At 40.6% G+C, this 12,506-nt stretch overlaps 1 protein-coding gene across 1 annotated transcript in view; it reads left to right on the forward strand.

The window, feature by feature from the left end:
• METAP1D (methionyl aminopeptidase type 1D, mitochondrial) overlaps positions 1-12,506 on the forward strand; it is an 86,812-nt gene that overhangs the window by 58,058 nt on the left and 16,248 nt on the right. Inside the window, 2 exon segments of the mRNA XM_044242338.1 lie at positions 10,045-10,202; positions 12,233-12,382. Coding sequence (XP_044098273.1) covers positions 10,045-10,202; positions 12,233-12,382 — 308 coding nt within the window.

Raw genomic sequence — 12,506 nt, forward strand, 5'->3', positions numbered from 1 at the left:
TTTGCCTTTTGTTCTGTATTTAAACGCTATCACGGCATCCAGAAAATCTGGCAAAGAAAATGATATTTTGATGACATTTTCCACAGGGCTCAACTAGAATGAATTATTACATTTTAACCACAGCCCTAATAAACAGCTCCTTTATTTCCCCTGGAAAGACACAATATTTCTTTGTCCAAGAAGTTGCCTGAGTATATGTATTGTTGAAGTGCTAAAAAGCTGCTTTCTCCAAACTTTAACTGAGAGACAATGGGATTTTCTAAGCATACACTATTGCAGTGTGACTCAATATTTTATGATTATAGAAATGAATTTAGGTTTTAAATTCTGAAGAAAACATTTTTAACCCTAAATGGAGAAATTTCACACAACAGCCCCATTTCCTATTACACATCAGTCATTTCTTTGTAACTTCTATTTATCCATCAAATGATCTGCTTTCGGTTTTAGATTTTGAGTTCTTAAACAGTAATCTTTGACTCCCCTCCCCGACCTATGGTTGGGCCAGCCTAAAGGATTTTTTTCCCAGTCCCACAAACATAAGTCTATTTTATTAACTAGGTTTTGTTTATTGACATGTATTTCTAGAGTAGGTTAGGGTGTTTTTTTCTCCCAAGAAGAGGAGAATGCTTTTTGTTTAAATCACAAATGCCTGGGTGCTGATAGTATACACTGATGGATAATCACAAATTATCTGATTGGCTTTTTTAAAAAAGAAGAGGCAGTATTTTCCTAACCCCATTTCTGAGCTTGTCATTGTCATTATACTCTATTATTTGCTATTGCTAAATTTTTAAAAAGGAGGAGGGATGTAGCATGGAACCAACTTCCTGATGGAGCCTTGGGGAAGGTCATGTTTTGCCGTGACCTGGGCATCATTCTTGAATGTTGTTATTATTGGAAGAGGGTGCCCTCAGGCCACTGCCCTTCCTTTCCCCAGAAGTGGTCTGACCAAGGCGGACTTTCCAGCTCATCTTCTCTAGAATCAGGACTCCCAAGCTTTGGTTTATGGCCTGATGAAGAGTTCTGACATCCATAGGCTAGTATCGGTGAAGACGACCATCTCACTTTCATATAACTTCATATAACTACTTTGTTTTATTGGCAGTGGTGGCCTGATTCTGTTTTAATCTGAGTACCGTAAAGGCTCAGAGCAATTGCAAATTTAGAGCCTTAAGCAACTAGGACAAATGTTTATGTTGCAGCATAAAGTGACTTGTGATTTTTTTTTCACCCAAACTATTTTACACATTTCTTTTTTATTTCTGTGGAATCTTTGTTAGTGTTTTAGCATTCAGAACTGTGAATAACTTCAAGGCTAACACTACTGGATGTCAAGTAGAATCTATCTTTCAGACAAGTGTTTATGCCAATATATTTTACTTTATGCTTTGTTTTGAGCATTAAGGAAAAGAATCTATTTTCCAAAACCTGCATAACCGTGCCTGTATCCTCTTTAGAAATGTTGTTTAATAAGCACTGTTGCTTTATCATCTAGAGGCTACTGCCAAATGCTCTTAATTAGGCAAGAAGAAAAAGGGGGAAAAAAGTGTTTTTTGCGGATTTGTAAAACATCCACTCTTCTTGTCGTGGTATCTTAGCGTGAAATCCAGGAAGCAATGGTGTATGGTGTCCATATCCATGATTTCCTGAATTGGAGAAAAAGTGTGGAAAGCATCTGGGGAAAAGGAGGCTCTCTACCAGCTTGTTTCCTGTAAGCTCAATTGGAAGACCTTGTCTGTGCAAATAGATTTCAAAATAGAGCCTGCCCTTTGACTGTCTCCATAATTACATGGCTCACTCTGTATTTTATTTGGCAGCCAGAGCAGTTAACCCCTGGAAGGAAGGGGCTGATGGCATGGCCAGCTTGGCTTCCCCGACATGTCCGTGGGAATGAATAAACCACTGTTTGGAGAAGCCCATAGCTAAAAACACACCAGAAGTCTTCAGCAGAACTGAAACTTTTCAAAAACAAGTTTAATAATGTTCATTATGATTGGTTTAAAAACTTACTTTGTCCTTATTGTGTAAATTGTAGAGAAGTATTAATTGTTTAAAAAAAAATTGGGGAGCTGGGGGAGTTCCTATTGCTTTGATGTAATCAACATCTGTCAACAGAATGAATTTGCTTTTGTTTAGTTTCAAGGGCCCTTGTCCTCTAGCTTTGCCCAATCAGTATCTGCTGCAGCCTGGGGCATTCCCTGAGCTGATTTTCTTTTTTCTTCAACCACTGCACAGGTTATTTCTTGTGAAATGTGAGCTTCTCTTCTGCTTGATAGTCTCCTTGAAATGTGAAGGAACCCTCAATCTCTCTCATTTACTTTTGAAACAGGTACATCTTAGTCCTAGATTATAAAAATCAATGGGAGTTATATCAAGTAATGCAGAGTGTTTAATTTTCCTTTCACAACATTTGTGCAAGTTATCAAACCGATCAAGTAGACAGTGTTTTGGGTCAAGAAATATAAGGCATGGATGCATTTGCAGCGTTCCTTTTTGGACTTGAAGCACACAGTGCTTTAAGAGCCTGTGCTCCTACTCTAGGTAATTGGTTGGAGTTCGTGAAGTGTGATCTTTCTGTGGCTCTAAATCAGCACCTCGAAAATGTATTTCTATGGCACAGTCCCTTTTGAGCCTACTGTAGGAAGCAATGTTTCTAAACAGTTAAAAGTATCTGTTTGCTGTCACAAAGTAAGTTACCTCTTTTTTTAAGTTAATGTATTATTTAAGCAAATCACTTGGTTTAGAATTAAAATTATCAATGACTGTAAGAGCCATATTTGAAAATGAATTAGCAAAACATTGTTTTCTCTCTTAGTAATCATAAATCATTTAAATCTGGCACACATTCCCCCCTTCATCCAAAATAATTGCCTCCATTTGTAAAACCAATTAGATGCTGATATGCTATAAATAATAGTTTTGTTACTAGACTTTGGCATTTGACCATTATGAAAAAAATATTCAGTAAGACATTTTACAGAGTATCTTTTAAATTACCTATTATCTCTGGTTGACATTGTTAACTAATGTAAAGTAGTACCGGCTACTTAATTGTGTTGTTTTCTACCCAGATATCTAATACCTCTGAAATGTAAGCATAACCGAGGATTTGATGCCTGACGCAGGGTAGAAGTGCTTCCCTGGAAACATACAATAGAAAAATATAGGTGTTGGTAGACCACACTTAAGTACAAATATACTTTTTCAGCTTTACGGTCGCTTAAAATAATAAGCATTTTAAATGTCTCTTTGAAAGTTCATTCAGGCCTCTTCCTTAAAAATACTTGTTGGCCAAAAGAAAACTTACGTTTTCAAGGATAAATCAGCTTAATTAAGGGTCATTAGTAGAGGTGCACAGAAAAACCCCGGGCTCAGTGGGTGAAATGGAAGCATTTCATTATGTGCTATAGAATGCATGAGCAGATAACAATTAAAATGGACCCTGAGTAAGAGGCCAGTAAACATAGGTCATGTTGTGTGCAGCAACATTAGTTATTTAAAAATGCATTCCTCCCTCCATCATACTTGAATTCCGTAATCCCACCTTTCAGACTTAATCTGTAAAGGGGAATAAAATGCAGTTTTTAGAAATTGATGTTATTCCCAAATATTTTCATATTTAAAACCATGACTTAGATTTCCACAGCAAATACAAATGTAAAATATGAAAAATGTGCTGCAGGATCCAGAGGACATATACCAATTTCAAAAGACATTCAGGCTGCACAGTGTGCTTCTCCATGGAGTGAAAGAAGCAGTTGCCTATAATTTTCGACATTCAGCTGAAACTAGACACTGATAGAATTTTTGTGACTCTGAAAATAATTCTTACTATTACCTCTGATAACAGTAGATATTCTAGTATTTATAACAAATAACGTATAGACGTACTGGTCAAGGAAACCCTATAGAGAGTTTCTGTTACATAATCAGCAGTAACAACACTCATTATGATCACTCTTTGAAGATCAAATTAGTCCAAAGCAGCTCCTTGCTGATCTGGGGCGCTCCTCTTCTGAGGTTTCTGATGATTTTTTTTTAAATTTATTTATTTATTTGACAGAGAGTGAGAGAGAGCACAAGCAGGCAGAGCAGCAGGCAGAGGGAGAGGGAGAAGCAGGCACCTTGCCAAGCAAGGAGCCCGACATGGGGTTTGATCCTAGGACCCTGGGATCATGACCTGAGCCGAAGGCAGTTGCCTAACCAACTGAGCCACCCAGGCACCCCGGCTTCTGATGATTTTCAACTTGTGCCTCCTTAACTTCAGACTGGTCACCTTATCCCTTACAATAATTAGTACACACCTGAAACTTGTTTCCTGAAAATAGCTTTAACAAAAGGAGATCTGGGACGCCTGCCTGGCTCATTGGTGCAGCATGTGACTCTTGATCTTGGGGTTGTGAGTTCGAGCCCTATGTTGGGTGCAGAGGTTACTTAAAATAAAACCTGTGGTGCTTGGGTGGCTCAGTGAGTCAAGTGTCTGCCTTCGGCTCAGGTCATGATCCTAGAGTCCTAGGATCGAGTCCAGCATCGGGCTCCCTATTCATTGGGGAGTCTGCTTCTCCTTCTGCCTCTACCCTGCTCATGCACACACCCTCTCTCTCAGATAAATAAATAAAATCTTAAAAAAATACTAAACTTGAAAAACGTGATATGTGCTGTGGATCCTGGGCAAATCGTGGTGCCCACAAGACTGACAGAGCGGCCAGTCTTGTGACTAATGAAAACCTTGCTGGTGTCCCTGCCTCTGATGATGGGTGTCATACATCAAATTAGCTGTAACATTGACCGTAGCAAGTGGGAAGTTAGATACAGTTGTGATACGGTATCAGCAGTGCTTTTATTTATTTAATCGAAATAAAGTTGACATATAATATTTGGATTGTATCAGCTTTCAGTGTACAAAGCAGTGCTTTTATAAGGAAAGGAGGTATAAAGGAAACACAACAAACCTTTTCTAGAATGGTCTATAGCAGTAACTGTAGTTTGTTTATCCTGTGACCCTGAATATAATGGGTACTGGAGAATTTAATTTTACCCACTCTGCATTTAGAAAATTTGTTAACTACTATTTATTAATTCCAGTATGATAAACAAAATGGAGGATTTTGCCCCACCTCTTTTTTGCCACATTAATTGGAGGACCATTATCTTCTAAAGGCATGTATTTTTAAAGCCCATTTCTTCATTTCACCTGTGAAAACACTAGTTTTTTTTTCTCCTGGTTTGTAATGAATAGTTAGTGGAATAAACACGGTATGGTACCTTATTATCCTGTTACCTTGTGACAGCGTTTATAGGGTGTCTTTTATCAGATTGAAAGAAAAGATTTTGCTCCGAATAAAAAAGTATCATATGAAGGTGGAATTTCTGAGTACACTGCACAACCGTAATTGTCAACAGATTGGATGTATTCAGGCTGCATTCCCAATGTTTAAGTCGTGTGTGGGTGTGCCTGCATCTTTTTGGCAATGAGCCTATCATTTGGCAGGACAGGTACATTGGCAACACTGTTCATCCTTGAAGTGAATGTCTCAAAGCCTCAACAAGATATCCAGGTAGAGGCCTGATGACTTCATGCCTCAAGTTTAAGTACATGGAAGAGATTCCCCCTGCAATGACTGTCTGCTTGAACTTGATAATGCTGATAAAGATGATCTCTCTTTCATGTAATCAGCTGCATTGAAAAAAATCTTCGTGAGTCCTGAAATTGATCAGGTCCACATCCTCCCTTTGCCTGGAATTTCGCATGACAATCAGGTGCCGGGGCGTGATGGCACAAATGCCAGAGCTAAAAGAGACCTCCCTCAAAGATGAGAAAGCCCAACTCCCTCATTTTCCTAAGCCTTCTGTCTCAGTGGGCAGGGTCTGACTGCTCAGCAGGCCCCAGAAAGTGCTCAGCCGGTGTTTACTGTTACTTCTTCAGGTCACATAGTTAGCTCTTAGCAGGACCGAAGCCGCACCATGGTTCCAAGGTGCCATCCGCTGCTGTGTCTCTCTGGCCTGTTTTTCATCATGCATATGACCATCTGATACAATCTAATGTATTTGTTGGTTTGCTTCTTGTTTTTGTCCCACCGTAGAATAGAAGCTCCATGAGAGCAGGGACTTTGTTGTCTGGTTCATCCAGTATCCAGAACATGGCATACAGAAGGACCTCAGTAAGTAGTTGCTGAATAAAAGAATAAATAAATTTAGAGGCCTGCAGGTAAACCCATTGAAGAGTTGAGAAGGGAAAGGAAAAAAATTAATGTTTATGAGGCACCTGCTTTTAAGATGGTTTACTTATGAATGTTATCTCAGTTAATGCTCACAACAGTGCAGTGGTGAGGAAAACATCCATGTGATGGTGAAGAACGTGGGGCTCAGAAGTTGTGGTAACGCAGATCCATCTGCCCTCCAAGCTCATGCTATCTTCACTACTGCAGTACCTCCCAATTAGATCGGATCGACGAATTTTCATGAAAAGTACCTTTTTATTTCTTTTCTTTTTTTTTTTTTTAACTTTCCTTTAGGGCCCCTGGGTGGTTCAGTCGGTTGAAGGCGACTCTCGTTTTTTGGCTCAGGTCATGATCTCAAGGTCTTGGATTGAGCCCCATTCTGGGCTCTGTGCTTGGGGGTTAGGGGAGTCTGCTTGAGGATTCTCTTTCTCACTCTCCCTCTGTCCCTCTCCCCACTCACGTGCTTGCTTACATGCGCTTGCTCGCTCTCTCACTCTGTCTCTCTCTCTAAATAAATCTTAAACACACACACACAAACCAACTTTCCTTTAAATTATTCCCTGGGGCACCCAGGTGGCTCATTCCATTGAGCATCCAACTCTTGGCTTTGGCTCAGGTCATGATCTCATGGGTCCTGGGATCGCGCCCCCCCGCCCCCGACCTCCCCAGGCAGGCTGCCCACTCAACAGGGTGTCTGCTTGAAGATCGGCTCCTTCTGTCCCTCCCCCAAGTCTCCCTCTCTCAAATAAATAAATAAATCTTAAAAAAATAATAATAATACACACAAAGCTAATCCCTTATAAAAACCACATCCTATAGGAAAGCATGCTATCTACTTGAACCCCAGCACACTGTAGGAAGGCAGCTTGGAGTGGTGAGCTCAGTCCTTGAGTTGGTTTTGCGGGATGTGGAGCCCGGGCCTCCCCCTAACCTCCAGCAGTGTTGAATCTTAGTTCCTCATCTGTGAAACAGTGGCGTTAATAGCTGCCTGCCTGCCCACCAGAGTTGGTAAGAGATAATGTATGTAAAGCACCTAGCACTGTGCTTCATCAAAGAATGTGGCCATTAAATGCTAACCACTATTATCATTACTAATTCTATTAGTGTTATCCTTATTAATAGTAATCATAATACATTCTTTTCTCAGAAGGGAAATACTTGTGGGTTTGTGTCTTGTCGTGGTCCTGCCTCGGGATGGAGTTAGGGAGCCTGGAGTCATAGACTGATTCCGCCTAAGTCTTTGCTTTCGCTGGGACGCATAGTGCAGACTGCCCACCAGCTTCTTTCAGCCACCGCACCAAAGCGAAGGGAGCTTGGCTTGAGAGTGGAAGAATTAGGTCAAACCTATCACCACTTTTGGAAGAATAACCTAGTGATAGTAACTCCTAATAGTTTAGTGATGCCTTGTACGTTTTCTGGTGTTTCCATATGTGTTAGGTCATTTTTTCTCAGGTGTACGGGAAAAATAATATACTTTGTAGAGGCAACTTGACCGCTTTCCCACCGTTTTCATACTTACTGCATGCTCCTGGGGAAGTTACCTTCCTTTGGGTGCTTCAGTATCCCCAACTGGAGTGCAGTGGAAGGTTCTCATTAAGACTAAGGAGCTAACCTATGTAAAGTGCCTAGGACAGTAATTAACTCATAGTAAGTGCTCGGTACTAGAAGCTGTAATGGAGTGGACGATTTCTTTCTCATTAAAATCTTTTTAAGTGTTCTTGAAGGAACTGTTCATTATTAGGCATCTACTTTCCAACCATCTGCTTCTCCTAGGATTCTGCCCTGCCCCATATACCAGTTGACAATCTAGATCTGGTGGTGTTGTCTACAGGGAAATGTGCAAACTTCGGGGAATATGTACCTGCCTCTGTGAAGCAACTTTTGATTTAAAAAAAAGAAAAAAATGATATTGCTGCATTTTGTCTAGTATTTGGAATTGTTTAAAATAACACCGAAATACCTCTGTAAGTTTGATTCAACATTATTACATTCAACTTTATGGAAGAACATAATAGAGTGAAACTTACAACCTTGAATTGCTGACCATAGGGGTTTGTTTGTGTGCCTCTCTCTAGGTCACTTGGAGATCCTGGCCTTGGAGGCTGGTACTCACCTGCACTTGGTGTTCCTATTATGTTTCACAGCTGAAATGTTACTGTAGGCCAGTAATTCTCAACCCTTCAAGGATATCAGAATCACCCTGAGGCCTTGTCACAGGATAGATTGCTGATCTCATCCCAGAGTTTGAGTCAGTAAATGGAGAGGCCCCATAATTTGCATTTTTCCCCGTGTGATGCTGATATGGCGGTCTGGGTACCACTTTTTGAGAACCAGTGCTCTAGACCAGGAGTCAACAAACTTCTATAAATGGCCAGATAGTAAATATTCTAGGCTTTGTGGGTCGTACAGTCTCTGTTACAGATACTCAACTCTGTGGCTCAGAGCAGCCGTAGATCATTGTAAGTGAATGAATGTGACTGTACTTATGGGCATTGAAATTTGAATTTCATATAATTTCACATGTTACAAAATACTATTTTTCTTATTTCTTTTTTGCCCATTTATAAATGTAAAATTCATTTTTAGGTTGTGGACTGTACAAAAACACAGACAGCAAGCTAGATTTGGCCTTCGGGCTGTAGTTTGCCAACCCCTGACATGCAATTGTGACATGTTGGGGAATTTTCAAACTATTGTTTTAATTATAAAAGTAATGCATGAAAATGGGTAGTTTAAAAAAATCTATCAGTGTAGAAGAAAATAAAATGAATCAGGGAGACTTCCTCCCCACCTCCAGGCCCAATCACATGCCCCAGAAATAACCACTATTGATGAATATAAATTTTCAGAAATTTTATAGGGATATACAAGCTAATATAAATGTATACATTCTTTTTTACATCACTGGGCTTTCTATACCTGCTGTTCAGCTTTGTCTTTTCCCTAGCAATGTATTGTGGCCTGGTTACGTATCAGCACGTAGAAATAAATGATTTAGCTTATTCTCTAATACCTTCATAGCTTTCTGTTGCATAGACATCCAGACTCTATTTCACCAGTCCCCCATGGATGGACATTTGCATTATTCCTCATTTTTTTCTACCACAAAGTGAGGGTACATCTTCTTATATCCATTACTGCATAATATCTGCAAGGGAAAGCCCTAGGAGATGAGTTGCTGAGTCAAAGGATATATGCATTTAAAATTTTGATAGCTATTTCTTAATTCCTCTTGTGAGCACTTTAGGACCCTGCGTTCATTTTGTTTCAGGGTCACACCCTACATTTCTGTTTTTTAGTCTTTATCCGACTTGAGCATTTGTCATAGTGCATTTCGGTAGAATGCCTCTTGCTGCACGTGAACTTAACACAGAGTAGTAATCCTATCAAGGGCAAAAAGTGCAGCTGGCAATTTGTCCATGATTCTTGAAAGGAAAACAGCTTTAAAGAATATAAAGCCACCCAAACAGTGCCCTGAATCTAAGGTCATCCTGGACATTGCTGGGGAAGGTTCCACAGCAGAAATTGCTCTTTTTGCAAACCTGGTACTTAGCAGATGCCTCTATATGTTTGTTTCCCGTTAGAGTGGAGTTTTCCATTGTCAAACATGTATGTAAACATAGTATTAGCTAATAAATACGCTGTGCTATTATTGTACTAGAACTCAGACTATAACCGCTTTCCTTTCTATTTGGGGCTTTTCCTTTTTGAGCCAGTAAAGGATTAGGATAATGATTTAACAGACAACAATGGTGAACATCTTAAAATGTAGCCCTATGGTAGATTTTTTAACTTAAAATGTGCCTATTTCTGCTCATAGGTTGTCATAGAATTTTCTCTTCACCACTCAATCCTATCTCCTTACACAAGGAGTCAAGCAGTCAACAAAGAAGAAATTTCTTTTTCCGGAGACAAAGAGAGATTTCCCACAGTATAGTTTTGCCGGCTGCCGTTTCTTCAGCTCACCCAGTCCCTGAGGTACCGTGTTGCCTATTATCTGCTGCTTTTTCCAGCCAGGATGAAGCTTATCCGCAGAAATGAACCAGTGTCTTTTTGCACCTTTGATTTCTGAGCCATTTGAATCATGATTTTTAAACTTGGTTTACGATCTGAAATTGTGATTTGAGAAGCGGTAACATCTTGCAGTTCTATAACATTATTTTTTTTAAATAAAGCTCTGAGCTTACAGCTGCTTAGCTTACTTAGAATTAGTTTCTACCGTGAAAATTTTCTATATTAAATTTCTAACACGAAGGTAAAAGTACATGTCTCTAGTTTCTTAATCTTTTTAGAGAAAAAATGGACTGTAAAACTGGGATCATTCAAGAGAGATTACTTGAAACTAGTACACTAGAATTTCTTTTCCTAACGCCTGCTCATACTTTCCATAGTATTAATGCTGCTGTTTTTGAATCCTCCTTTAGAGTAATTAAATAAAAACCTCTTGCCTCAGAGCATTCTTGATTTTTTTCTCAGAGAGTACAATTCTGTGGAAAGACAATCTACCCATGTTTCGAAATGCAAAATGAAGGAGGTGGAGGGGGGGTCATGGAGAAAGAATGAGAACACCTGAAAGAAGTCTAGATTTGTCACAAATTCACCTGCTTTCCCCCTCTGATGCATTTCTTAAACAGTAAACCCACATTAAGTATATTATACTCCCTGAAGGTGAGTGGCCCCTTTTGTGTATGTGTGGAAAGGGGCCAATGAGACAGGCTACCAGAACCCAGAGGATGTTCCTGGTGTTTCTGTGCTGGGAAAGAAAGGGAAGCCTCCAGAGAGATGAATGTATTGTTTTAGAACGCCAGTGCAAGCCCGGAGCCCTTCTGCCTGTAATTGTAACCTGGCCACCTAGTCGCAGGGCCGAGTGGAGACAGTAGCGCAGTCTGTGGGGGAGACTGTGTGAGCATCCGTGGGCACTGGTGGCAAAGCTGGAGGAGTGGATGCTTGCCCAGAGCTCAGCCAAACACCGGCGTGCCCTGTGTCACAAAGGCCCACCTGAACATGAGGATAAGGGAAGGTCTTAGAAGTGAAGGAGTGATGCGCTTCACAGAGAGCAGACCCCTAAGCTCAGCCCTTCCAGAGTCACTGTGAGGCCAGCTGAAGAGTCTTCTCTCCCTCTGCCTCCTGTCCCCAAGTGCTGTGCGCGCTTAAACTCGGTAGAGTTCCACAGTGCTTATGTGGCGGTGTCTATAAACAGATTGTAAAGAGCTGAGCACAACCTTGGGACTGAAAGAAGCTCTGTGTGTAAAGTAGTTATTTATTTTCTGAATACTGCCCATAGGTTTAAGGAAGCAGTGGAGAATGTTCTACAAGGGTGATCAGAGTTGAACATTTTGAGTTTGGGGGGTTTCTTTGTTTTTGGCAAATCATGGGAATGTTCTAGGTGTTTTTTTCTTTTTTTTTTAATGTACTTAAAAAAAAAAAAAGAAAGAAAAAGAAAAGAAAGCTGTTGGGTTTTGTTCTCTAGTCCCTTCTTAGTTTGGGTACAGTTGCCGAGTACAAGAAAAGTGTATTTGTAATAGGCTTCAGGGGCCTTGAGAGTCAGCCTTTTACATATATTCATTCGGAGAGGGTGTTGTGAGCTATCCTTTGCATAAATTTTACCTTTGTGTTAAGAAGATGAAAGTACTCTTAATTAGCCATTTGGCAATTTGGAAGCTTGGTGCTCTTTTTCCATCAACGACAAGAATGCTTCTTACAGGGTTGGGAGGGGGAAGAAAAGAAAACTACTGTTTGTTTTGACCAGAAGTCTACTTCAGACCAGTTTGACTCAAAGCACAGTAAGGTTAACAGACCATCCAGAGGCAGCACTAACAGGCAATGTTAAGTTCAAAAGGGCAGGGGAAGGAACTGGGGGCAGCCTGGAGGGTCTGTCGTGCTGGCTTCGGAGGTCGGTGCTCCGGCAGGAAGGGCAGAGCCCCATGAAGCAGGAGGCTGTGTCCGAAAAATGATCCCATTGTCGTGTGCTGGGTTCTGATCTTCATTTTCAATCCTTTTTCCTCAAGCACATAAAGAAGCCAGACTATGTGACGACAGGCATTGTACCCGACTGGGGAGACAGCATAGAAGTTAAGAATGAAGATCAGATTCAAGGGCTTCGTCAGGCTTGTCAGCTGGCGCGACATGTCCTCCTCCTGGCTGGGAAGAGTTTAAAGGTGGCGTCTCAGCAAACCTCAGAAGGACTTACAGAAGTCGCAGCAAAACCCCCCTCTTTCCCCCCTCTCCCTTTCGCTCTTCTTGCATACACATCTCATTTGTTAAAAAAAAAAATCAAGTCAA

This window comes from Neovison vison, chromosome 3 (genome assembly GCF_020171115.1).
Source record: "Neovison vison isolate M4711 chromosome 3, ASM_NN_V1, whole genome shotgun sequence".
Classification (NCBI taxonomy): Eukaryota; Metazoa; Chordata; class Mammalia; order Carnivora; family Mustelidae; genus Neogale; species Neogale vison.